This window comes from Clinocottus analis, unplaced genomic scaffold (genome assembly GCF_023055335.1).
Source record: "Clinocottus analis isolate CAN_PGR_092001 unplaced genomic scaffold, fCliAna1.0.p SCAF_5, whole genome shotgun sequence".
Lineage (NCBI taxonomy): Eukaryota > Metazoa > Chordata > Actinopteri > Perciformes > Cottidae > Clinocottus > Clinocottus analis.
In genome coordinates, this window is record NW_027176207.1 from 17,060,856 (window position 1) to 17,088,477 (window position 27,622).

The 27,622-nt window shown below is 40.9% G+C and overlaps 1 protein-coding gene across 5 annotated transcripts in view; it reads left to right on the plus strand.

Moving 5' to 3' along the window:
- Window positions 1-27,622, plus strand: part of cadm1a (cell adhesion molecule 1a) — a 342,257-nt gene that overhangs the window by 275,000 nt on the left and 39,635 nt on the right. For all 5 annotated transcript variants that reach the window (XM_068600532.1, XM_068600534.1, XM_068600535.1 and 2 more), the window contains 5 exons: window positions 2,829-2,981; window positions 4,320-4,457; window positions 11,878-12,036; window positions 17,581-17,677; window positions 20,742-20,914. In XM_068600532.1, the coding sequence (XP_068456633.1) occupies window positions 2,829-2,981; window positions 4,320-4,457; window positions 11,878-12,036; window positions 17,581-17,677; window positions 20,742-20,914 (720 nt within the window). The remainder of the gene's footprint in view (window positions 1-2,828; window positions 2,982-4,319; window positions 4,458-11,877; window positions 12,037-17,580; window positions 17,678-20,741; window positions 20,915-27,622) is intronic.

Consider the following 27,622-nt stretch of genomic DNA (forward strand, 5'->3'; position numbering starts at 1 on the left):
TGGAAAGGTGCACTCAGTCGAGCGCAGATGTACACCAGGTGTGTCTGCAACTACCGCAGCTATATTGTTGTTGGAATGAATGCAACTCACAGTCGGCTAACCCCTCCATCTCCACTGCAAGTGTATCAGACGTGAGGGTTGTTTTTTTTGTGCACGTCTCACACAACAGATCCGCTCTCTCACTTTGCAAACGTCTGCGCCCGGCGCGCGCCGCAGCTCCGTCTCAAGAGCGCAACCGTGACTCAAAGTGTTTATCTAGGCTTTAAGTGTATTTTTTCAACAATACACATGTAAAAGTGAGGTTGATAAAGAGGCCTGAAAATAAAGAGACATCCAGTCTATGCTTTTCTCACTCATTTAGACACATACTCACGTATACACTGCACACACACACCCGTGCTGTCGCATTCCTTGTAGACATTTTAAAGGCCTGTAATGGTTGCACCGCGTCGCTGAGAGCCTCGCCATGTAAATACGTGCTTAGTTTATGGTTAAACAAAGCAAGCTGTATGATGAATATGTGCGAGTGCTTATAACTATAATTATGCAGGGCTATAAGCTGAGTATAACACCATATAAGTGTGTGTGTGTGTGTGTGTGTGTGTGTGTGTGTGTGTGTGTGTGTGTGTATAATGCATTACAGACAAGGGCATCATCAAAATTAGTATTTTCTTTCCACATCTTTTTTCTTAATGTGGTGACAAAAAAAGAGTTTCATCTCCAGTCAGCCTTATGCTATCACTTAAAATGTGCCTAATGTTCTTGTTTAATGATGCACAAAACCAATTGTGGTGATTAGTTTTCTTATTTCTCACTGGCCGTCTGTCTCCCTCTCTCCCTTTTCCCTCCGTTTCCATCACTCTCCCCGTGTCTATCTCTTGACGTTGAAGGCAAACACACGCCGGCAATACGGCAGCGTCACCTTCCGTCTCCATCACCTGTGAAATTATAATGTAGCCCGGCATTTGAAAAAAAAAGAAAAGAAAATGTGTTCATGTCTTCTTTTTCTTGTGTCAGAAGTGTCCATGTGTAATGCTTTAAGCTTTAAGGAAAAGAAGAAGAAAAAAAAACCCAGAAAACTGAGGCAGAGTACACAGATCTATACAAGGAGGGTGCAGAGTGTAAAGAGCCTGGAGTTGCTGTCAATCAGAGCCGAATTTATCAGCACATCAAAGGGGGATGGAGACGGGTAGGCTTTCATCTTACCACCTGTTGTCATTCTACATTACAGCTGATGGAGTGCGCTTAGGTAGATGGGCAAACAAAGTAAGGGAAGATGAAAGTAGCTGCAGATGAGCAAGAGATAGGATTTGTCTTCAGTTGCACTGTAGGCCAACTCAATAACAGCCAGTCACGAGGTTTATACTAATCCTGTTGTTCGCATGTTCTGTATGACTGCACATGCCAAACAGAATTAAACAAGTTACTCCGGTGTAAAGTGTGTCTTTCTTTTGGGGATTTTTTTTTTTTTCCTTGCATTGATTTCTCTGGAAAGTTCTTCGAAGCGGGCTTGAAACTACGCGAGCGTATGCAAACTGTTAAATATGCACAAGCACGCCTCCTCGAAGAAGAGGGGGCGGGGGAGAAAAGAAAACAACCTCTTATCATAGCTATTGTGCTTTTATTATTGGTCTAAATTAACAGCTATGCAAAATTAATTGCTTCTTAGTGCGTCCTTTAAAAAAAAAAAAGGTTTACCATTCCGTTGCTGCGTAGAAGCACAATCTTGATGACAAGAAAGAAAAGATGTGTTTTTCATCTTGAAAATTGGATTATTACAGCAGTGATTAGGGTTGCCATGGTTATTTGTTTAATTATTTCACAGAAAACACATCCAGTTATTTCGTTAATCTCAAATAAAGTCACATTTCATGCAAAAAATGTCCTAATTTTTCTCTCCCTGGATTACGAGGATGAGTCGTAACTGAATTGCTGCTCAGACAAAAGGAGCGTTTTGAGGACATCACCCTGGGCTCTCGAAAAGTGTGATGACTATATTTGATTTCTTGTCGACCAAACGATTAATCGGCATATAAATCAAGAAGGAAATTAGCTGTTAGTTGCAGCCGTGGATTAAATGACTTCCCTTGCATGATGGATGAAACCGTAATGAAGAGGAAGCGGTTCATACAACTTGGGTTTTATTTTCTTTGCTCTCATTATAAGCACAGTTTTGCCTCATATACTGTACTTTGCACGAATAGAACCAGGGTTATATCGTAACCTGTTTGGCCATCTATGAAACTTGACTCACAGATGTAACTTTCTCGTGCGTGGGAGTTATGTCTCGACTGAAAGTGATAAAGGCAGAACGGACACGTCACTCGCTCGTGAGTACTCAGGGCAAATTTAAGACGACCACCCGACCTCAATCCACTGAGCAAAAAAACAAAAAACAAACAGAAAACAAAAAGCTTGAAGTGGAGATGGATCACAGGAAAGATGTCAGCTGTGATGGGGTCTTCTGATGTCTGCAGGTCGTAGACCTCAAACAGTCAATCACGGCAAAGGATTTGACGGCAAATATTGATATATGATGAGGTTTGGTTTTCCCCTCTATGTTTGGCTCACTAAAATCGAGGGATCGTACATAACAAGGGCTCCAAATCCATCACAGTTCATCTGACGCTCCAGAATAAAGTGTGTGCAAATACTTCAACGGTATGAATAATAAGTAAAGAGTAAAGTTTACGATTGTGTTTGTTTTTTATTACAGCATTTGATGCTCCAGTCCAACTTATTTGAGGTGTTTACTAGTATTTTAAAGTGCGTATGTGTATGTAAATGTCCATCAAATTAATTTTAAATTGTGTGTTTTTCTCCTTCAGCACTGAAAGACGCTCGCTTTCAGATCGTGAACTTCTCGGACAACGAGCTGCGGGTGTCGCTGTCTAATGTCTCGCTCTCTGACGAGGGTCGATATGTTTGCCAGCTCTACTCAGACCCCCCGCAGGAAGCCTACGCCGACATCACCGTGCTAGGTACAACAGCAAAGCACACGGAACATACTGACAGACACAAAGCACTCAGTGTTATTAGCCGCATCCAGGTAAAAACCTATTATACAGCAGCTGGGTTGCAAGAATGTGAGACAACATATCTTACAGACGACTGAAAGGACACGCACACACCGACACACACACACACACACACACACACACACACACACACACACTGTGAAGGGTTTATGTAGTATGCATGCAAGACATTCCTTGTATATTTATATATATACATATATATATATACATATATATACATATATATGTATATATATATACATATATATGTATATATATACATATATATGTATATATATACATATATAGGTATATATGTATATATATATATATATACATATATATGTATATATGTATATATATATATATATACATATATATGTATATATATATACATATATATATATATGTATATATATATATATATATATATGTATATATATATACGTATATATATATACATATATATATATATGTATATATATATATATATATATGTATATATATATACATATATATATATACATATATATACATATATATATATATACACATATATACATATATATATATATATACACATATATATATACACATATATATATATACATATATATATATATATACACATATATATATACACATATATATACATATATATACACATATATACATATATACACACACACATATATACATATATACACACACACACATATGTATATATATATATATATATATATATATATATATATATATATATATAAATAAATGTGCAGTATATTTGTATGTTTTAATTTCTTTCTTAGCAAAAGTGAACCCTAAAATTCAAGATATGATAACACTGGTAACACTTTCTGTGTCATGCATCATGTCTATAATGCAAAGTCAACATACATATAATAGTTAAAGTATTTGTAATGATAGTTATACACACTCATGCATATCAAAAATGTTTCAATACAATAAGCACAACACATTATAAAGCTTTTTAAAAGGATGTATACAGTTAAGCATTACAATCCTTCATAATTGCTGATGCAACGAGGTCGTAAAGGAAGTGCAACAATGTGACAATGGAATGTTGGAAATTTGCTTTGCATATTTATACCACAAAATAAAGAATTTAAATACGTTGCACTGCAATGTCAAGACTTGGACCTGCGTCTATCAACAACTCTAGTCAAATACCTATATCCTTTGGTTTTCTGGGGGTTATAGTTACTTTGTCTTCTCTCTGTCAGCATCCGATCATGTCATGCCCCAATGTTTACCGAGATTTGTTTGCGTGTCCTGTCGTAGTTCCTCCAGGTAACCCCATCATCGAGGCCCGGGATGAGGTCCTGAGCGAGGGCAACGAGACAGAGATGACCTGCACTGCCATGAGCAGTAAGCCTGCTGCCACCATCAGATGGATGAAGGGAGATAAAGAGCTTCCAGGTAGGTGGACTCCACACATAAGGAGACATTCACAATCATACATCATTATATTCTTAACACAATACGACTGGTATGCAGAAAAGGTTCTTTTCACAAATGTTCATCTGTCTAGTTTTTTTGATTGGTTGTCTGAACAAAGAATTCTTCTGTGTGACACAAACACACTGTGTTCCATGAACCAGAGAAAAATGTCTGAATGATGTGAAAACTCCTGATTCCACTGTACAAGCATTATACCACTCATACATTCCACATAAAAGCAAACAAAGAAACAAAACCATGAACTGTATGCTTTCAAAATCCTCCCCCTTATTATTCTCATGCCTCTTTGATGCAATTTTCTCTTGACAAGTAAAGCAATTTAAAACATAATGAGTAAAACAAGTAACCTAAGTTTACCCACGGAAAACAAAGTTTCTAACCTGGACACTTTTAGCTTAAGTTTGACTAAAATGCTCACACATTGTCTTCAGTAAAACTATACGAAAATGAAAAAGAAGAAGAAGAAAAGGTCTGAATAACGTATTGTTCAGTAAGCTAGACTTCAGCTCCCTCAGAAGGCTAAAATAGTCGACATATGGCGAGAAAATGTTGCTAATAGTTTAGCTTTCTGCTAACCGCTGCTGTGAGCTAGCTGCAGCTGTGAGCCTTTGGCTACTGTTAGCAAAAGGCTCAAATATTAGCAACATATCCATTCCATCAATAATACCAGACTCTTTTTGATCAGTATGTCATGCTCTCCTGGGTTGTGTAGGCAGTTGTTGCCAATGATGGAATAATACCTTTTTATGCAGCATATTCCGCCATTAAATCAGACTGAAGCGTTTGTCGGACGGCCAATCAGGAAGCCTTTTGTCTGCCCATATTAAGATTGAAGAAATCTAATCAAGGCTTAAATCAACATGGACTTCTCAGGACAAAGCTTCAAAATATCTTGCAATATTAACGCTATTGTTGAGACTTGCTGGACTGCTGATTGAGTAATGGCTAAACCAATAAGACGAAATGTGTGGAGGGGCAGTATGTCACAGCAGGTGGCAGACAGCCAAACCATTTCAAAAATCAAGCAGAAGTGTTTTAGATAGATCCCAAAGTCGATGCCAAATAGTGTGTTGTTACTCACCAGCAAAGCACAGGCCCCACCGGTGGGCATCAGGGGACACTGGAGCTCGATGCCCTTTTCTTTCTGCCCATTTCCTTTATAGAGCAGTCTGCAATCCGTTGTTTTGCTCCACAGAGGGAAGACCTTGGAAATAGATAAAACTGCAATAGGTGAAAACAATTTTGGTATGCACAAAATGACACCCCTCGTTGGCTGCTTATCATTTCATACATGGTTTGTTGAACAAGCCAAAAGAAGAAAAAAAAAGGTTGTTTTAGGCTTAAAAGGTCATCATGAATTATTGTGTAGACTGTGTTTGTCACAGAATAAAAACAATTCCGTGAAAACAATCTTGTGTTTCACTACTTTGCCTCTGCGTTTCCTATTGAATCCAGAATGCACCTGCACACAAGTTTGTTTAGGTTTGCGCGTTCTACTTTTAAGTGTTGCTAAATCCTAACTTTTGCATGCACGTGTGCATTTTTGAAGCCCTTGTGCCATGTGTTTAAATGAACCAATTTAAGTTTCTTCCCCCTTCCACCCCCCCATGCTGGCGTCCTATATTTACTGCTTGCATCAATGCAGTTGGTTTTTAAATAGAGCTCTGCTGTGACTTTGAATAGTTTCCATTAAGGCGATGTGGATGTGCAGTGGTGGCCAGAGTCTGTTGGCACTGCGCGCCGTCATCAAAGGTGGCTGAGCTTTAGAAGTCTGAGCAGAGCTCAGGGGTGAACAGGCCTCCTGCCAGGCGGCTCCACCTTAGAGCCCAGACAGCAAGCTTTGTAAAGACTTTGAAACAAAAGGTCCTAATCAGAAGTTGTGTAGAAAGCCCAGAGCAGCTTCACCTTTACACCGCAGCACATTACACCCGTAGAGGTCCGCTCAAAGTTGGGAATGCTCCAATGTGCCAAGGTCAGGATGGAATAGTCTAAAACCAGCTGTTAGCACTAGAAAAAATTGACTGTTGACGGTCAGTAAAATCCCCTTGCATTGCTATGCTATGCAGTGACTACTGTGGCTTTTAGTGGAATACCAATCTATTATTCAGGGTTGCTCAGCATCTCTGTTTAATGGGATATTCCTACAGTGCCTCCATACAGAGCACTCTCTATCCAGCATGTTCTTGTTTTCCCGTGTGCGATGGCGTTATTTACTTTCAGTAATATTTCCCTCCTTCACGAGAGTATTTTCCGGCACTTTCACAGAGCTTTCAAACAATGGTCATTCGCTTGTTATGGTAAATGGCAGAAAACACTATTGGTATAACGCTGAATGCCACTCGACCCCACACATATGCTGTTTTCCCACGATTGTTGGGAATGGAATCGCATTTACAGAGAAAGGCTCAGCCCTCTTTGAAGTTCTGCAATTGACAGATGCAATTTCTTTTTCTTTTTTTTACCATAACACTACACTCAGTGGTACTTAAAGGCTCACCTGTTACAAGACTACATTCGAAGCATGCCATTTGCTTTTATCTATTTCCACCGCAGGTGAAAAGGTGTTAATAGCTGAAACAGCCCAAAACAATGACGGTCACTTTTCTAAAATCATCAAAAATCAACCCAAAATATATTTTCCCCACACTTCGCAAGTTCAACTTTATTAATATTAGAGCCGTTTAAATGCTTGCTCTTTCGATGTCAAATAAGTCGACAGTGTGTTGACACTGCAGCCATGTTGGGGTTGCTCTGCTGAAAATGCGAGACCGAACAGAAAAGGAATGGCTGATGGCGCCAGAGTTCTGGCACCAGGAAGACTTATTTCTAATTAAACGTCCCCAGAATTGCACTTCATTATCTGGAGGGATAATCCGGCTCTCTTACTGTAAATATCATTTAAAGGTTGCAATCGTCATGCTCGCCAATGTAAATTCAACCATCTCTCCTAATATGCACAAGCCCGTAATCTCTCTAATATCACCTTTTCTCTCACTGAAATCATGTTGTTGGATTTATTAACATGGTGCAAGTCATGAAAAGAGGGAGTTATAGCAGTGCAGAGTGTATGGAGGTCATTGTCTTCTTTTTAAAACGAAAGAAAACAAGAGGGTGGTGTAAAAAAAAAAAAATCATTGACTGACGGGGACCAGATCCGCCGACGGCCTCCAGTCCTACGAGACGACCACGATGTGATTTCAATTACCCGACTCTTCCCCAGCAGGAAGACGCTACAAGTGGATGGAAGAAATATTTTGGGCAAAGAAAAAAGCGATTGAAGTGTCGAGACACACAATTTGTTTTAACTAGACTCAACTCCCTTACTGCTCCACAAGAACGCCGTTAAACAAATGCCAGTTAAAGAAGTGAGATGAGGGCCACCTGAGTTTATATGTTAAGGTCTGCAGAACAACGAAAGTGCCACTTGACCTTCCGCTGCCTTTCAGTGACGTTCATCTCCACTGGCTTCACTCCGAAGTCACTCGCTTCGTCTCCACAAACTCATTATTAACACTCACGAAAGGCTTTTCTTGTTCTGTTCTATTGAAGTCACATCATTTTAAACTCCTTGATAGTTTTACACAAACAAGGGCACCAGAATGATTTTTTGACAGTGCATTAAGCATATGAATGCATTGGTATTGTTATTTTTCATAGGAGACAGAGTTATACTGGTAGATTTGCATTGTGGACGTTGTATTCTGGAGCTTTTGAAGGATCTCTGTCCAAAACAAAGAAAGCATATTCGCTCCTCTGTCAATAGCAAATGCTCCTCGAAGTGGAAACATTAAGTAATAATAATAATAATAATAATAATAATAATAATAATAAGTGCCCGTACTTTCCTGATTCACATGTTGATGGATGAATTGGCCGTTAACAGGAATAATTATTACATTCTAAATCTCGACGGTGAATTAAAAAAAGATACGAGGAGAGAACGAGTCCTCCCCCCTCGAAAATTGGAAGATTTTTCACTTCAAACTATGAATTCTCACATAATTTATGACCTTAGTTACTACTCGGCTACAGATCAAGGCCCAAAAAGCTTACAGACAATATTTACTATATCTAAGTATTTTATATTGCCTCGTAAAATCAAATTCTATAAATCAAAAGAACTGATTCAGAAACATTTCAAACAATGTTTCATTCATTATATGTCATGAACACTTCACTTATTATTGCAAAACTGCAAAAGGGGAGCTCCCTATACATCAGGGCTTAACAGGCAATTCCCAGCGGTCCTCCACGCGCTGTCGTGTCATGTGATCTGACCTTTATTATTGTATTACTGGCGCAAACTGGATGAGCTAACGCAGAAAAGAATAGTCGAGGAGTATTAGCCAGGATGTGCCAACCCGGGGAGGCGATGCGAGTGAATTGCTTCGTGGAGTGTTGCCACGCGTCGACTCTGCGGCGTGTCCCAGAGCAGCAATGTGCATAAACCTTGCATGATGCCTCCAGTCAGTGGGCTTCAGTACAAAACAATTGTCGAATGTGTATTGATGCGTCGAGTGTGTTGTCCTCGAGAGCCGCATCGTTTCTATTTGAACACATTCACATTCGATTCAGCTCATTTGGAGTTTCCCTCTTACGAGATTACTCCTCTGTCTTTCCTCGAGGAACGGGCACCAGCAACTTCTTGTGTTGTCCAGCACGCAGCAGGGTTCACTTGTGTTATCTTTACTTCACACACATGGATGTGAGCTAGAGGCTGCTCTGTAGTCATGAGACCATAGATCCAATCCAGGCGAAGACAAGAAAAAACACAAATTCACCTGACAAACTGTCGCTGTGATTTCTGTGCCCTTCATAGTTTCAGAGTAGCATTGAGCAGGAGCTTTTGTTATATATCGTCACTGGGTGATGTGCGTCCTGTGCAAATGCAGCCACACTATTGAAATGAGTGGTAATAGCAAAAGGTTAAATGAGAGGAAGGACCATAATTAAGACTCATTAAATATCCCAGCCACATCACCACTTCTGATACCATTTATTATTTCCACATGTCTTCCATAGTAACCTGCCTTTGTTACAGGTTCCAACCCCACAGACACTTAGCTTCTGTAGGTGAGCATTATGACTTTACAATGAATTTCTGAGCCGCAAAGAAAGACATCCAGAGACCGGACTTGAATAAAGACGTCTCGGCGCCACTGTTTCATGCTCCTCACAAGACATTTTGATTTGAGCGGGTCCCTTCAGGTTCCCGTTTCAGGTGCTTTCATAAATCTGAAGCCTCTCGTGGTATTTATTCATGACAACCTGTTCCTTTACACCAGGCACATCACACGGGTTTGCTTTTTCCCGGCACCCAAAGAGACGGCTGTCACAGCGGTGACGGCGTCGCCACAGTGGCAGAGCTGCAGCACGGGAGTGCATCGACTGTGCAACTTAGTGCATATTTTACAGCTAAAATACAAACTGATTGATGCAACTACTCGCATTAAAACCATTTTTTTTCCCCCTTCTGTACCAGCATTTCCCTCGGCAGCCTCTTTTTTTTTTTTTTTTTTTTTTTTGTGCTTGTTTTATTGATGTGACAAACACACATGTGCAACAGACTGTTAGGGAAGTAGGACAAAGGGGTAAAAATAATCAATCTCTGTTTGGGACTCTGCCGTGCAGCGCTGTCTCCAGCCATCCTTCTTATTTTGTATGGCTGTGATGAGGTGTCCTCTTCATTGCTTTTGAGAACATACTGTCTGTGTGATATTACAGAGCAGCCACTAATCAGAGGAGGGTTACTTTGCAGGCTTCAGATCTGGCAGAGCTGCGCCAAAAGGTGGCCACACAATAAATCTGCCTTCTTAAAGCCTAATGAGTGATTCACAGTCGCACAGTAGCCCCTGACAGCAGGCAATTGTTCGCTGATTCACCTTCTCCGACCATTCTCAAGGACGCCCTCCTCATTTCCACTCTACATATTTTGTAAGGTCAATGAAAGAAAGACCTTCTGCTTGCAGCCTCACAATGGTTGTGTTTATCAGCTCTCTTTTTTTTCCCCTCGCAGTCTCGAGTACAAAGGTTTCCGCTTTGTTATTTTCTCAAGGAAAACTTAGTGGCCTGACCCTTCAAGAAAACAAGTTGTTCACAAAGTACTCCCAGAGGAACCAAGGGTGCATACAAAAAAAAAAAAGTTTCAGCAAGTTAGGAAGAGATCCAAAATATGAACTTTTGGTAATATTTTCAAAGACTTTTATAATAACAGCATGCCAACTTTGTTCATATTTTCTTTGTTAAGCCAGCCTAAACCTCTGGAGTTCAGTTTTCATGATATGACTGAAGTGTTCGAAAACACACTGAAAATCAATGGAGCCCTGAAGGAGGAAGCCGACCAACCAGCAAACTATGGGGAGTCAGTCAAGTGATTGAGGCAACAAGCACTGCTGTGTTTAGTGTTTGAGTTTGAATTAGACATTAAAGATTAAAATTCAGGCACTTCAAGAAAATTGGAAGAATGACGGTGCAGTGGTGTTCACTGTTGCGTCTCAGCAAGGCGGGTCCTCGGTTCAAATCCCCGCGCCTGTGCCGGTTTCCTCCACCGGCTCCGGTGTTTTCCCATAGACCAACCACATAAAGGTTAGATTAACTGGAGCTTCTGAGTCGCCTGTAGTTAGTGGTTATATGTTCATATTTGTCAACCTTTTATAGACTGACAACCTGTCCGAGGTGCACGCTACCTGTCACCCACTGCGAGCTGGGATGGACGCCAAACCCCTGCAACCTTGCTAAGGATAAGTGGCTATGGATGGATAGAGATGAGTGTAAATTGTTTGGAACAGCCTCCCTGTTTTTCAACCTTCAGTTATTCAAAAGCATCGTAACGCCGCTCGCCGTGCTCCGAGTCCATCTTTACCGCAATAACACCACTTCAGGAGCAACGGAGGTCCGCCGGTGGCCGACTGTACCGGGATTTAGCGGGCGCGCGTTACGGGGGTTTCACAAGCGCGTCGGAGAACTGCGGTGGCTTTTTAGGACAAACGTAAAAAAACACAAAAGGTTTCCGCTCGAGCTGTTGGCTTGTCGTTTGGGGCCTACTGTAAAAAAAAAACGCCTCTGCAACACGACGGTCTCAGTGAAGAGGACCCGGGTCGCTCACTATGAAGATATGAAGGGCTCATTCTAAACAAGAGGAAAACATGGTTATCAATATTATATATTTTCTGTTAATATCTCTTGTTTAACGTCAGAGTTTTCATGACATTAAACTGAATTATCAAGCAACAATCAATCAATACCAACGCTTTCTAAGTAAAAATGTTGTTCTTTACCTAACTGTGTCCAGGCCACACTGAGTGAAGTCCATTTTATGTTTTTATTAAGTGATTCTCTGCCGTGTTTAAGCCTGCTTGTGTTTTGACGTGTCCCATAGGCAAGCCCAAGGTTGAGCTGACCTACGACAAGATGTACACAGTAACCAGCCGGCTGACGTTCACTGTGAGTAAGGAGGATGACGGTGTACCAGTGTCTTGCATCGTAGACCACCCTGCGGTCAAAGACTTCCAAGCACAGAAGTACCTGGAGGTCCAGTGTAAGTACTTTTAGTCAAGAATACATCTAAAAATTTGCCTGGATATTTAAGCTGTACTATGCAATTCCTTTTTCTTTCTTCTTTTTTTTCTTCCTCAAGTGTCTCATCAGCTAAACTTGGAAATTAAACTAGAAATATAGAAAAGAGTGTTCCATGTCCACTAATTAAAATGGCATAAATTTGCTACTTCTTTCCGAGCTAAAACTTGGTGCCGTGACATGTATGACAGTGCCACTGAAGGGAAATGATTTCATGGCATAGCTTATAGTGAATAAAATGGGACAATTGGACTGCAATGGGGTAGATTCTTCCATCTATACAAATTCAATTACATCAATTCTACACATTTTCCACTGAAAAGTCTTCAATGTCCTTGGAGGGAAACTATCTCAGTGCGTGATGAATGAAAAGTGCAAAGAGATTCAAATTCATGTTTATGAATGTTCATGTTTTCTTTTGTCCTTTCACATCATATTACAATATACAGTCAGGGCCGGACGTATTTGGACTGTGACACAATCTTTCTTATTGTCCTCTTGACATGGATTTAAGTTGATGCCGTCAATATGTGGTTGAAGTCTACAATCAAGAGATTTACAACAAACTGCAAACCACTTGAAACACTGAAAAACTGGAAGGCCAGATTTTTCAGTTTTAGATTAAGATTCACAGTCCAAATACTTTTGGCCCTGAGTGTATTTATGCAATATGAGCTATGATTGTGGAGCACTGGGTGCCCAGATGTCTCCCATATTGTTGTCTTCCATTTCTAACATCCTCACACATGAATACAGACACTATTAGATCCACAAGTCTCAGCTTTCTAGTCACAACAAATGTATGCAATTTCAAGACTTTTAAGGGAAGCCAATATGCAGTAACCACTTTCAAAATAGGAGAAAATAACACAATTGTACTGCGGCCAAAAACAGTATTGTTTTTGCTCCAGACTAAATGGGAATCAGCAATAAGTGTGCATGTTTGTAAACGGTAGACTTGTGGATACCCATAGAACCCATTTACTTATCTCAGTCACATATCTTAAGGTTAAAGGTCAAGGGACCCTTGTAAATATGGCAAAGTTATTTATTTGGCTATTTGGAGCTTCATTTCGCCTGCTTTCAGACATGCTGACGTGACATGGTTGGTACCAATGGATGTCTTGGATTGTCTAGTTTCATTTGAAATCGATATGTTCACTCTCGCCTACTACAGCCATTGAAAGACAATAAATTTGGCCAAGGACAACGGTGTCCAAAAGGAATGCAAGAGGTTAATTGAGGTCAAAGGTCAGGTTTTTATTGCCCCACATGCTTTATTTGGCATTAGAAAGGCATCAGATGAGTATTTGCAACACGTCTATCGTGGTTCATATGAAAGGTCTGCGATTAAGACCTGACCATGACATTGAAAATTAATCTGAAGTGATTACTCAGCCATGGGACAAATAATTAGAATGCTAGACCTCGAAATGTGGAGTTTTAGATATTTCCGTTGATGCAAAATGAGAGAATTTATGTGTTTTATGCCTCCGCAACCTTATGTCTTTGCCCTCAAGGATGTCTTAGCATTCTATTTTTTTTTTTTTTTAAAGTGTTCTGTAGATATCTGACCTTTCCCTGGGAGAGCGAGAAAAGGAGATCAGCTCATCTACAGAGGCAGCGTGGCATTTTGTTTGCCTCTGATAACGGGGCGCTCACACGGAGCACCCAGCTCAGCACCTCACACTGCTTCACGCTCGGTGCGCAGCACTGCACCGTCTCTTTTGATAATATACAGTTGAGTGTAACATTTAGATTGATACTCTAGAGAATAAATACTTTTACTGTCGGTGGTGATGTCACCATTCTGTCGTATTTATGAATCTGTAATGTACGGCTAAGATGTCTTAAAAGCAGTTATTCATATTCAAAAATGTAATCCTATTCATGTGCACCAACTAAAATTGATGAATTCATTAATTGGAAGCGTATCCCTCGCACTTTAGTGTTTATGTTTTGCACTTAGACATAGACCTAATTACAGTGTAATAACGTGCTTCATATGTCATACCAAACTTAATCTAATGATCTAAATGGTTTGTGATTTGTCGAAAGATTCTTGGTCTCCATTCCGACTATAATTAGTCCCAAATTACACGGTCCTTTCTACAAAACTCTAAGAATATAGTTACCTGTAATTTCCTGTTTATGAAATTATAAACAACAGGAACCGTAAATTGAGGCACTGTTGCTGTCACACACTGTGTTTGTTTACTGATTATATAATATGCTGATAGACAGTGATTTACATTACAATCACTCACTGTGTGGGCAATTTGTGAGTGGAATGGAATCCATTGTGTAGTAGGAAACAACAAAAATGCCATTGTCAGGGCAAAGCATAATTAAATAAGCCTGTAATGTTCATGTGTATAAGCAAAGCAAGCTGTTTTTGCTCCGTTGCCTGGTTGGTTTTCCCTTAAGGTCAGCCGGCTGCGGAGAGATGGATAGTGTTGTCTGGAGGGCTTACGAGGTGAAGCACACAATAAAGCAAATAATTCAGTTAGCATAACGATAACGGCCTCCTTGCATACTGTAGATGCTATTTCATTTCCACTGAAGTGGCAGTGGATCCAAATCAGGCTGTGCAGAGTGTTTTTTTTTCTTCTTCTTTTTTTCCATCAAGTAGAGACAAGGAAAGCTCCGACATAACTACTTGAGGCTATCAAAACAACTTACAGATGCCTGGCGTCCTTCATGTTTATGGCTCCGAGATGACAAGGTCAGATGACGTTGTGAGTGAAGAAAAAGTTGCAGGATGCCATGTTGCGCCTGGAGTCGAAAAAAAGAAAAAACCAAAGGGTTCCTGTCTAAAACCGTGCATGCCCACTGAGCAGAAGACTTGGCTTTTCGCCCATCTGCTGTCCATCACCGAGACTGAGAGCCGGCCACTGACAGGGTGTGATTTAGACAGATGGATGGCCAGACACGTGTTGTTTGTTGCAGAGAAGGTCGGACAGCAGTGTGAAACTTAACAGCCGGCTTTGAAATCATAACTCAGGCCCTCTGTTCGCAGCCTGATTAAAAATGCAAGTACTGAACGCTGTGTTTCTGCTATAAAATGGGGGAAAAGGACAATAACAAAACTGTAATTACACTATTGTGACTCAGCTATCAGTCTGCATTGAGATGACTCAGGTATTTATCTGGAGCATTTGATGTAGGAGCAACAAAATAACATTGTGTTGTAAACAAGATAGGGCATAATGTGCTGAAAGCATTCAAGTGTGATATTGGGGTTAATTAAGCTATTGATGTTTTGCCAAAAGAAAAGTTGGCTATTGTTTCAGATGGCACTGCTGGTGAAACAAACTTTGTTTTTGATGAATGGAGTGACTGTTTAAAGGGTGTAATCTCTTACGACACATACACTTTACAAATGCGCATTAAAGACTTTTTGATATTTTTATCGAAGGGCTACCACAATTGACCCTTCACTAAGCCACGCCCCCACGTTGCTACTACGGCAAGCTGTCAGCGCGACCGTGGAGCCCACACTGTCCCCACACTTGCAAAGAGAAAGAGAGAAGTTAACACCTACAGACAGGAGAGCAGCGTATTTTTCAAATGTGCTGTATGTTTGCACGTGTTAGAAGAGTTGACATTGAAGCAGACTTTGACTTTGTACAAGTGAACCGCCCCCGAAGCTGGAGATTGAGACGGAAGACAACTAAATGAATGAAACAACATTCATCCTGTGGAGCCGGATCCTGAATCAGCACGTTAATACATTCAGTACACTTTCCAAAGCTAGCGTGGCACAAAAGTGCTAACGCTAGTTAGCGATGTGATGATCCACTGCAAGATCTCCCAAACACTTGGAGTGGGAGACCAGAAAAGGTGTAAGTTTAAGCAGGACCCTTTGTTGTCCTTGTTTTGTCTCCTTCAGTGCATGCTTACACTATACTCTAGCCCTTACCCAGATGCTATAAAACATTCAATTTTTTGTCCAGAAAAAAAAGGATCATCTCTCACACCAAGGCGAGAAAAAGCTTTGATAACACCAGAAACAGTCAAGGGAGTGGGAACAATAGAAACGCCACGGTAGCAAAGAATAGCACAGCAGCGACTGTCAAAGCACCCCACTGATTGTCAAAACAACACTCTTACATTTTCTTTCCAGCTGCCTCAGCTCGTCAACAGTGGCTTCTGTTTAATGTAGCAACTTCATCGGGTAACGTCTTTTGACACCGGGGCTACGTGTGCTTCTGCACTACACCACATCTATCATTCACATACGCTTTGGCTCATGTTTTGGTGTAAGGTTTGATTTAAAATACCATCAATACGATGCCCGAGGTAGACCCAGCAACAGTGATTTGTTTCAAGGGGTAAGGCAGGAGCAGGAGGTGAATGGATTGGATTGGTAACATGATGTCAAGTTAAATCTACCTATGTAGATGTATGAATCTATAATTATGTCAATATATTGACATTCTGTATAAAGCATTTGCAGGTAATACTTTCTACGATGCCCATGTCCATATGTGTTGTGAAAATAATGGGAAAAGAAGTCCTATATATTCATAATGCTTAATAATAAGACGTTATAAAGTATTTCATGTTGACTTATTAGTTCAAGTATCATTATATTTACTATACAATATATCAATATACTTAAATACATAACACTACCCTAGCACCACATCATAGTGTATTATAAAGCCCACAGTTATAAAACATAAGCCTTTTTGAATGCATTATAATATGCAATGTTAGTCTAGTGGTAATTGGTTGCATTAAAGTGAAGGTGAAAAAAATATGAAATCCATGCAAGAACAGCACAAAAAAAAGCTAGTGATACGCAATCATGAAGGCTATTTTACATCGTAAGTCATTATAAATAATGTTTATGTGTTATGATTGTTGTTGCGGGGCATTGATGATAATAATAGGCGGTGGCAGCAAAACTGGACTAACAAATATGATGTTATCAGCCGAGTAATAATGTTGAGAGTCAGGTAAGAGGATCTGAGCTGCACACCTCCATGAATATGATTGGATGCTATTAGTCAGCAGGTAGCCTGATGGAGAGTCTGAAGCCAATCAGCTAATGATTCTCTCCACTGTGGCACTCTGCCTGAACAACAGCGCCTAATGTCTCTCCCGATGTGACATGAATCCTGACTGTTTGCCGAAGCTCCTCTTTGGATGAATCACGGCGAACACTTTTGGAAAGTTTGATAATTTGACGTGCGACCAGAAAACTTATATCATGTCGTTGCGCATCATTTGTACTGTGACCGGGGTCGTGTTATATTCTTGTCATATTTTTCAGTTTATTGTAAACAGTGAGAATTTCCTCCCACTCCTCATTTGGTAGCTGTACGTCAAAATTTAAAAATTCCACCGTGATGTTTCTGTATGCTACGATCAACATGAGTGCGACTAGGAATCAATCAGAACAATATAGATGCAGACCGAAGATAATGCACTGTCTGTTATGGTGTCCCAGCAATTAATTATCTGTCTCTCTTTTTGTTTCCCTTTCTTTTCCTTTCAGACAAACCAGAAGTAAAAATCCTGGTTGAATTCCCTCCGGGTCTCACCAGGGAAGGAGAGAATCTGGAACTGACGTGTCATGCCAAAGGCAAACCCCAGTACGATACACACACACTTACATTCACAATTAAAAATGTGCCTTGGGGAGAGAAATCACATTCATTTATTCATGCATGTCGGCATGTTTTTCTTGCAGTTTTGTCTGAGCAGTTGAGAAGAGAACATTGGCAGCAGTAGAGTCGAGTTGAGTGACAGTTGCATCAAAGATGGACATATAGGCATCTCACAATACCAGCAATCAGACACAAAACAATCTGAAATCATTAACCCACAGTTCTGTGGCTTCATCTTTTGACAAATAAACGCAGGTCTCAATCAGATGCCAGGTAACCTTCTTTAGTTTTCATATATTTCTATACATGTATTTTTCCAACTAGTTTAAATAAACAATTTGAAAGTATTTCCCCTCTTTGCTGAGCAAGAGGAAGTAATAACCTGCATCATATACGCCCGTTGAGTTCCCTGATAGAAGCAAATAAAAGCCGGAGCCATTGAGTTCAGTTCCACAGTATCTATTAATGACCCATGTCTTTTTGGTCATTTCATTTATTTATTTTCATACTGCAAACCCAAAGATATTGGTTGAGGGTTCATGGCGTGATGGAAAATACATTTGGTCAAAGCAGATTTAAGTATTGTTGAATTAGCAATAAAAGAAGGTTAAAGTTGTAGGTACACTATTGTACGAACCATTTGGTTAGTCTCACAGGGAGCGTAGATCTGTTCTCGTGAGAGCTCTGACACACAAAAGGATGTTCTAGGTGGAGAACTATGTGCACAGATGAAATCACTTTTGTGACTCAAGTTAAAGGACTGTTTGTACACAGAGCTGAGCATAAATAACTGTCTCCAAGCAATTGTGCCCCAATCTCAAAATTGAACTCTGTGGCCTTCGTCAGTTCGGTGATATTTCTTTAGCGTCAAAAAGCTCTTGTTTAACACTCATTAGGTCATTACTCCATGTTTATCATCCGCAAACCCCGGTGCTGTTTTGTTTAGATGACAGGTCTGTGTGATATGAGATGTAATGGAGTGCAAATGAAGCCATTAGGCCTCTCGGGTGAGTAAAGGAGCGAGAGCTTTGCGTCTCAGGCACGAGGCCTACAGAACTATCCAAACATCAGTGCAGTTGTGCTGTTGGTATCAATTGTATTAGTTTGTTGACAAGGTAGTTCAAATTTGAACGGGGCATAATATTCATCAGATGAGGCCGGGGCTATGAATATTACATCGTAAACGACGATACGACCAACTCGCAGGTGTGGCTTTGCAGTGGATGTTTTCATCGTCAGGTACATTTAAATGTGGAAATATATGACAAACGTTGAAGACATAGGCTTACTAAGAATTAGCACAGGAGTAGAACAACGGGCATTCGCATTCAAAAGTCGAGAGTGGGCGGTATTTTTTATGTGTGCCCTTGTCATAACAACTAATGTCAATTGTCCTTTTTTACTAGAAAAATGATCCTGGGAATCACTTCAATGTCTTTTCTACTCTTATTCTATCTCTATATACATTGTGATATCTTTTGGGCCTTGAAATTGAGTTGGAAAAGGTGTGTGAAATTCAGAACATGAGTTTTTATCAATATATTACATCCAGGAAAATATTGGCAGTGGCGTGATGATTGATTAGAGGTTGTTATTACTTCCATAATGCATTTTGTCTCAACGAGCTACACAGATCACTGTGTTAAGGCCTCTCAATTATTAGGGGCATGATGACTAAGTGACGTAATAATGCTAAATACTCGTGAATACTCGTGCAGGACTTTGATTTGGTCTTAAAAACTTGCACTAAATGTATCTGAATCGGAAAACTACACCCTGGAAATCAAAATGTAGGATTTTTAGAACAAACTATGTTCTCATTCTGAGTGCCCGTGTGATTCTCTGAAGAGTAGAAGCACGAGAACATTCAAACTCACACATCGAACCAAACACTGCGTACTTCAGACTGCGTCCATCCACCAGCACCCCCGAAGTTTTCATACTTGGCATAGAGACAAGCTAACTACCCATATTCATTTTATAAAGATGAAAACACAATCAATACAGTGTGCTGGGAATTGGAAGTCATTTTCATTAGAGCTGCTGAGAGTTGTGCAGTCATTACCAGCAGATAGCACAGGGGGCCTCGGCTGCAGGCAGCCATTTGTATTCTAGACGCCTGCCCTTCCTCTCTCCTTGCAGCCCCATCTTACCTCTTTCGTCTATCTCTGTCTATCTTTCTTCTCTGATCCACTCTCCTTTTCTCACAGCATCATATCCACCTTTTTTTCTAGGTCATGTCTCTCACTCCATCTTCTTTATATTGGTATTATTTATTTACATTTCAATTAATCTGGAGAGCACTTGTAATCGACAGCGCGCTCTCTTGCAAGCCGTCCACCACAAACAAAGCCACAGCACATGTGGGTTTGTTTGCTTTCGCTATTGAGCTCAAACACTTATTTCAGGATCTCTTTTCCTGGGTTTTTCACATCATCTTCGTCCCCCCCCCCCCTCCCATTCACTTGCTCCCTCCACACCAAATGCTTTCAAATGGAGGGAAACAATTTAAAACACCACAACAAAATGCAACAAGAGAGACCATCAGCACGCGCTCATGGGAAATAACAGTAGCTGGCAGCGGCCATTGGAAGTTGCAGCAGCAAAATAGAGGTGTTTTCTTTATTTTTTTCCCCTTCACCCTGTGTGGCTCTGAGCTCATTGTCATAAAAAATGGAATGTGTCGCCCCGCTATAAACCTCAGTCAAGGTAGAGAAGAGAACAAATACCAACACTTGATAGGCGCCCACCTACACGGCAACACAAGTATACAAGTGTAAGAAGCCTGTAATTTGAGAACAAAGCTGCTTCACAGTTATTGATGCGTCTAGCTGTACACAACAGGAGGAATGTCACTTTTGTTTTTCATATCCTAACTCTCTTTGATTAGACTCTTGTAAATTTAGCCTCGAGTAAACTTGCTTGGAAAATACATAAAACAAACGTGTATATTTGTGTCGCCAACAAGTCTATCACTTCCATTCTCAGTTTTGAATGTCTGTCTTATCCACGAGATCTTACTGGTGCTCTGTTTTTTTCTTCATTTCAGGCCACAGCGGGTGAACTGGGTGAAGGTGGATGACGACGTGCCGTCCCATGCCGTCATCACCGGCGGTGACCTTTACATCGAAAACCTAAACAAGTCCTACAACGGAACCTACCGCTGCGTGGCGTCCAACACAGTGGGGGAGTCTTTTGACGACTACATCCTCTACGTCTATGGTATGCCGGTCTAACACTGACCCTACATCACTTTACTGTTTGTAAAGAGATTGTCCCATGGACATAAGAACACCAGAATCATTCATGTGCAGACTGATTTACAAGATTGGCGAGTTGTTGGCACTGAGCAGTTGTAACATACGAAAAGGCTAAGAGGCGAGATGGGAAGGGTGTGCCATCGCCCTTGTTAGCTACATGAAAAAAATAAAGGCATGCCCTTTGTTAACCTGCAAGCCCCTCTCGTCATCCCCAGAGTGCAGAGTGTGCAGAGGCGGAGGAGTTGTGTAGTTGAACTTGTTAGCCGAGTCCACCTGACTCATTGATCTTTTATCTGACTAAGGTTTGTGCAAGTTAAGAGTCCATTGCCCCGACCACTGCTGTGAAATATCCGTAGCCTTCACCAAACGCCGCTGCGCCGTGTTCCGGCTGCGAAATGGCCAGCCGAGCTGAACCCAACGATCCAGGTCCTTCCCCCCTGTTAAAAATTAACAAATCGCCTACTGCCAAAGGCAGTAACCATTAGCATAATCCAAGGTATGCAGACTGACTTTTAAATAAGGTCTGTCTTTTGAAACAGGTGCAGTATACTTTTAATCCCTCCTTGTTTCCAACTGCACTGTGGATATGGCCAACACCGAAAGCTTGTCGCTTTGCTCCGTCCACTTGGTTCCCTTTACTGCCCTTTCATCCTGGCATCTGGATCGAGACAAATGGGGTCCCGAGGCTGCATTAAGATGCGCACATTAGAAGGAAAAAAAAAATGCAGGCAATCTGTTTTGCTCTCTGATAAGCATGCAAGCTTATTGTTTTGATAACTCAAACTGGATTACATTTCTTCTTCACACTAGCGCCTGTAGCAACACACCAACACCAAAGCAGCTCCTTGAGATGTTTTAAACACAGTGCTATTTTTGCTACAAAGGAGAAGGTCATGTCCTCAGTGTTGTTTCTCTCTCTCTCTCTCTGCGTTGTTTTTCGTTATATTCATGACCTCAAGGGCAGTTTACATTTTTCAATCGCGTACGCATTGACAAACACATTTCACATTGTGGATTTTTTTAAGATGATTTTGATTAATTGTAGCTAAAATTGAAAAAGGGATTTGTTTCCTGCCAGAGTTGTATTGTTCGTGACGAGCACCTTGAAATGACATTTAAGCATTTAGCAGAACATACATTGTACGGACTTCTTTGTATTGGTTAGTAGCATAACTAATGATCCCTGCTAGTGGCCCATTGAGGCCAAGTCAAGTTTTGAACTACTTTTGTGGTTTCCAAAAGACGAAGGTAACGGGAGACTGTGGTTTGATTCTAAAAGTAAACCTGATCGCATCCAGCTCCATTGAGTCATTGGATTTCATTTTCAATAGTGCATGTGCAGCCAATCACTGCAAACGTTCTTCAATTGCATATGACACAGAGCTGTATGACATGACAGATAGAAGCTTTCAATTTTAACAACTAACAATAGCAGCAGTTCTGAAAAAGCTAACAGTTTTAACCTTGAGGTGGACGCTTCTGTTGCAACACCGTCCCACCACCGAGTGTTGGAGGACGCCATTATCAGCGGTAGCCGCTGTATGAGTGCTGCAGGCATGCTGTATTAGCGCTGTGCAGAGTGGGGGCTAATAGCTTGCCAGTGGGACACACACACACACACACACACACACACACACATCTTCTGATTATGTGATGATCAAATACACTCCTGGTATCTGCAAAGAGACTAGAAGCAAAGCGATGAAATTCTGCTGCCTTTTTGACAACCACTGCTTTAGCGCTGCTTTAGCGTTGCTTTTGCTTTAGCGCTGCTTCTGCTTTAGCACTTCTTCTGCTTTAGCGCTGCTTCTGCTTTAGCGCTTCCATGTATGTCCATTGCTCAGTTTTCTACTTGCCTTGGAAGTGGGGCAAAAATGTTTAATAAACAACTAAATAGTTATGATAGTATGCTTGTTCATGAGGCCATTTTGGTAGAAACATTACAACAATTCAATAGAAATAATGTTATTTTACTTTTGTACGGCACTTCGGCTGTGTGTTACTGACATTCTAGAGGCCTAGCTCTACAGTTGCTCACTGATGTTGCAATGAAACGACCAATTAGCTCGTTCTTTGGTATCGGTATCACTTTAAGGGTACTGATTTTGATACTGGCATCGTAAATCTACACAATATTCAGCATTGAAATCTAGTTAATTGATATTTATGCAGCCCAACATTTAAATTATGAATTGCCTTAAAGCACTTTACGACCTGCACAGCCTCCAACATCATCTATTCTTAGACCCTTAATTAGGATGAGAAGCATTGTCGTGCGCACCACTGTCCATCAGCATGGTGTAACCCAGCTTTGTAATTGTGTTGAGAACCACAGCGACAACCTAGTGGTAGTGGATCAATAGATAAGTGTGGTATGTGAGTGAGTTCTACCTCCCACAAACCTGAGCTAATCCTACTTCTGCCAAATGTATTCATGTAGCTTCCTAATGCTGAAGCTTCCTCCAGTCTTTCTCTATGCTATTTTCTCTCATCCTCATAAGCATTATCCTAACATGTTTTTATATTGTTGATACCAGTAACATTTTCTCCCTGGGCAGGACATTACACTCTAATGTGCTCATTTTCCCTGGCAAAAATGACTTCACTCTCACTTTTGGTAGACCCTGAGCCCGCAGAGAAGTTATTTGGCGGCTATTGTCAGAGGGAATTAGCAGAGTGAAAAGGCCCTTTTTTTATGGAGGAGGGAAAAAAGGACTCTGAATGCCTGACGGACACCAGCTGAATGGATGTTATTTACAGAAGAGCGAGTTGGTGTGCTAATGATGAGTGCAATAAAACAACAGAGGTTCTGTTGAAAATCAGGAAACAGCTTACTGCCACCTGCTTATTACAGCTGTTAGTCAATACTAGCAGTGCCGTACAAGCCTCTTTTTGTGTGTCAGAATCACTTCTCTCTCACAAATTGCCGAATGAATGACACAACAATTTCAAAGTCATTCAACAAAGTCAAACAAACACAAGACATGTGACCACATGACCGTTGTAACCGTCTGATGTCTGTTAGTGACGTTTGTGTTTAGTTTCACTTATTTTAACCCCCCCACAGTCACCCCCCTCATGACGTTTTTTTCCGAAACCTAGCTAAATTATTTAGCTCACTAAACCGAAAATGCGGATGTCACCTTAGTTTTGTGACCTGAACGTAACCGCAACCGTTTCACTGTGACAACATGTTGTTAATAGACACACGGAAAGTGCGTAGAATGATGCGCCACAAGCCCTAAATGCATAATAATGACACGCAGCAATGGTGTATACGTTTGTTTTGGCTGAACAAACATAGTTCTTCGGATTAAAAAAATCTCCAGTGCTAAAAGAATTACTTTCTAAGTCAACAAAACACTTTTTTTGGTTGAGTAACTCGAATAAGTGTTTTCAATTTCATGATAGTTGAGGATTAAAACGTAAGTATTACAATCAGAAGAGAGATAGTAGGGTGACACAAAGGTGTGAGTGTTTCTGTAATCAGATCAACTACAAGACACATAAAAGACTTTCAATGCTCTTATTGAACCATTTTAAGTTGTGCCGTATTGTCCACTACTTTGCATGAAGTGTGGATATTCTGGTAATTGCTGCAGGCTTTTTGTATATCTCTCTCCTCGGGCCTGAATAACAAAATCCCGTGGTGAGGGATGCAAGTCGCCCCCCTCAACTACCCACACATCCCTCTCCCCCCTCCCCCGGTGAGAGAAAGACAAAGATAAACACGGTAATGCAACATGTGGGCAACTAAAAGCCTTGCAGCAACAACAACAAAAAAAAACAGCCATTAAAACCACAGAAGGCCTCTGTCCTTTTAGAGCTAGTCTTTTGATGACTTTGATGTGTCCGTGGCTCCCACACCACTAATGTCGACTGTAATTCAACAGAAAATAATGCCGAACCTTCGCCTTGCTAATGGGAAGACAGGATGTTGTGGCTGGGCTGTCAGAAGCTGATTTCCACATCCATACCCCCCACCGCCACACACACACACACACACACACCACTACCACCACCATGCAAACGTCTCTGTCGTCGACCAAAACAGAAGCCGAGAGGGGCATGTATGTACAGTCCACTGTAAGCAATCAGAACAGTGGCAGGGGTGTCAGGATGCACAGCCGTGATAAAAAAAAAGCCACCAGCTGATTATGAACTGTTCACAAAGTGATTTCTGGAATCTGCATCGAAGCGATCTACAGATTTCCCCTTGTTTCATTTGTCGGTACCACAGCGACGGTTGTGGCGGTAAAAGTAAGAGATGCACTTGATGGCTGTAGACGCCATGTGGCAGCAGAGTGCTTGAAAACCTGTTGACAGTATAGAACTATACATCCCCTTTAACCACAATGGGGGTTGCGAGAGAGGCACAGTACATATTTGACCACATGACTTCAGATATTTCATTTATATTGGCACTTGTCCCCACTCTTTGAATTAAAGCAACGGCCCATTAAACAGTGATGAGAACAAGTGAAACGCTGCAACCACGTAGTAACCAAACTGCAACCTTTGATGAACAACCTTTGATTGACCCCAACCCTTGGATCAAAAAACAAAAGACACTTATTGTAAGCCTAAAACGTTTAGTTCAAATGTGCCAATTAAGGAGGGGAAGATTCTCAATAAAGTCCCTCCAACAGACAAAATGTACCAAGTTTTAGATGTAATGCACTACAATTCCCCAAAGGCCATCTTGAAATGAATGTTTTCTCACGTCTCTTTAAGTTAAGATGGAATTTTCTTTGTTAAATGTTCAAAATGAGCCCCGACATCAGCCCACAATCCCGAACTGTACATTACAGCTGTGTCATTTAATGATAGAGTCCACATGGCGCCTCCACCGCCGGCCCTCCCCCTGCTTGACAGCCAGAACAAATGCAGCTATGGCCAGCATCTCTTCTAATGCATCTGGTTTCCGAGTATTGTGACCCTAAGTGATGGAGAGCACCGCGAGACTGGCTGACACTAACAATGTTAACAGCGAAAAGAATGCAGTCCGTACTGCTCTAACTCTCTCTGCCGCTCTTACTTCACAGGGTAGGAAAACACAACCATCAGGGTTTTCCTCTCGCAGTCGAGTGAGACCCAGCACCAAGGGGTTTTAAGTTGTTTACAGGCTGCCGCTTACCCAATAACTGAGTTCTCCTTCTCCCTGCTCCTTTACCAGCACCGGCTTTATTGCACACCAGCCGCATGCTTAGTGACCCTGTTGCACTCGTCGTCTTCCTACTTACTTTACACTTCTTCTCCATTAAAGCACATGGGAATTTCGCTGTTAACGCTTTAAGTGGCCTCCAACATTTCTTCCAGAGGTGCAAAGTGTCTCAAAACATCCTATTCAAGCTACAAGCGCTCTTAGTTTGGAGAAATTGCACTTGAGTGGAAGTGAAATTGCCGGCGTAAAATGCTACGAGGAGAAAAAGTAATTCATCACCTCCACAGCAAATGTGCAAGTAAGTTGTGTTTTGAATTCTGTTTGAATTTTAAACACTTGGATGTCTCTGCCATGCATCAATTCATGATGTTTCAGATGTAATGCGAGGGAAATTTTATAATTTTAGATCCCAACATTCATCTTCCAATCACCTTGTGGAAGGATTAAGTCAGAGTGGCTGTGATCCTGAGGCTAAACCTTGTAGAGTGAGGTGTCCTTCAATCACCCCTCAAATGGCATCAAAAGATCTGAGATGTGCACGAGGGCCAACATCAACTTAGTTTGAAATAATACAGTAGACCACCATTCCCTTTGTATCAGATAACAAATTAAGAACTACCAAAATTGAGGCATGATATGCTCATTTGTTGTATGTATTATTACTTCTTTAGGTCTTTGGTACTTCTCTCTCGAAAGATAAAAGGTAAGAGTTCCGAGACTAGCACGCAATAGGCTCTTTCACAACCGTGGCATCCATGAATGTCACTTTGAGTCAATGTCGAGTGTATATGCAAAGCCTCTAAACACAGCAGTTGTCAGGGCTTCACTAGTTGGTATTATACAGGAACCAAGGACGCCTCCTGAAGGAGACGGGGAAAAACATACTCAAACAAAATACTGGAAAATTGGAAGAAAGCTTGTGAAGGATCAGAATTTAGATAACCCTTGAAGAGCTAAGATGCACTAAATGAGAGACAAAGCAGCAAATCAATAGTACAGTTAGATGGTAGAGCAGGTCAAAAAACTGAATGAAGCAAGGAAACACGAAAGTAAAAGGGGTAGAAATATACTACTTATACTTATGACGACATGGCAGTTTATAAGATAACTTCTAACAAGGATTCATTTTGTTAGATCACCAAAACTATAGTCGTGTTTGTTCTGTTTGAGTTTACCAAATTATTAACAATAAGACAATCACGTTACGTTCAAATTTAGGGAAAACAAGATCTGACTTGTGAGAGTTATTTGGATAAGATATCAATTTCTGCCAGTTTACTTCAGTATGTGAAGCATGCAAAATATCCAACTTTTATGGCTCCCTAGTATTACTTAAAACTCTGGCAGACGGTAAATTGCAGTCTTCAAAGCTTCAAGCAAGGCCGCGATCCTAATTTGAACACTTCAAATGTATATTGCTTTATAAGTAAAGGAGGAATTGTACCTCAATCGGCTACTGCGTGACAAAATGTATGTTTACCCCTCACATTTTACTCATGAATATTG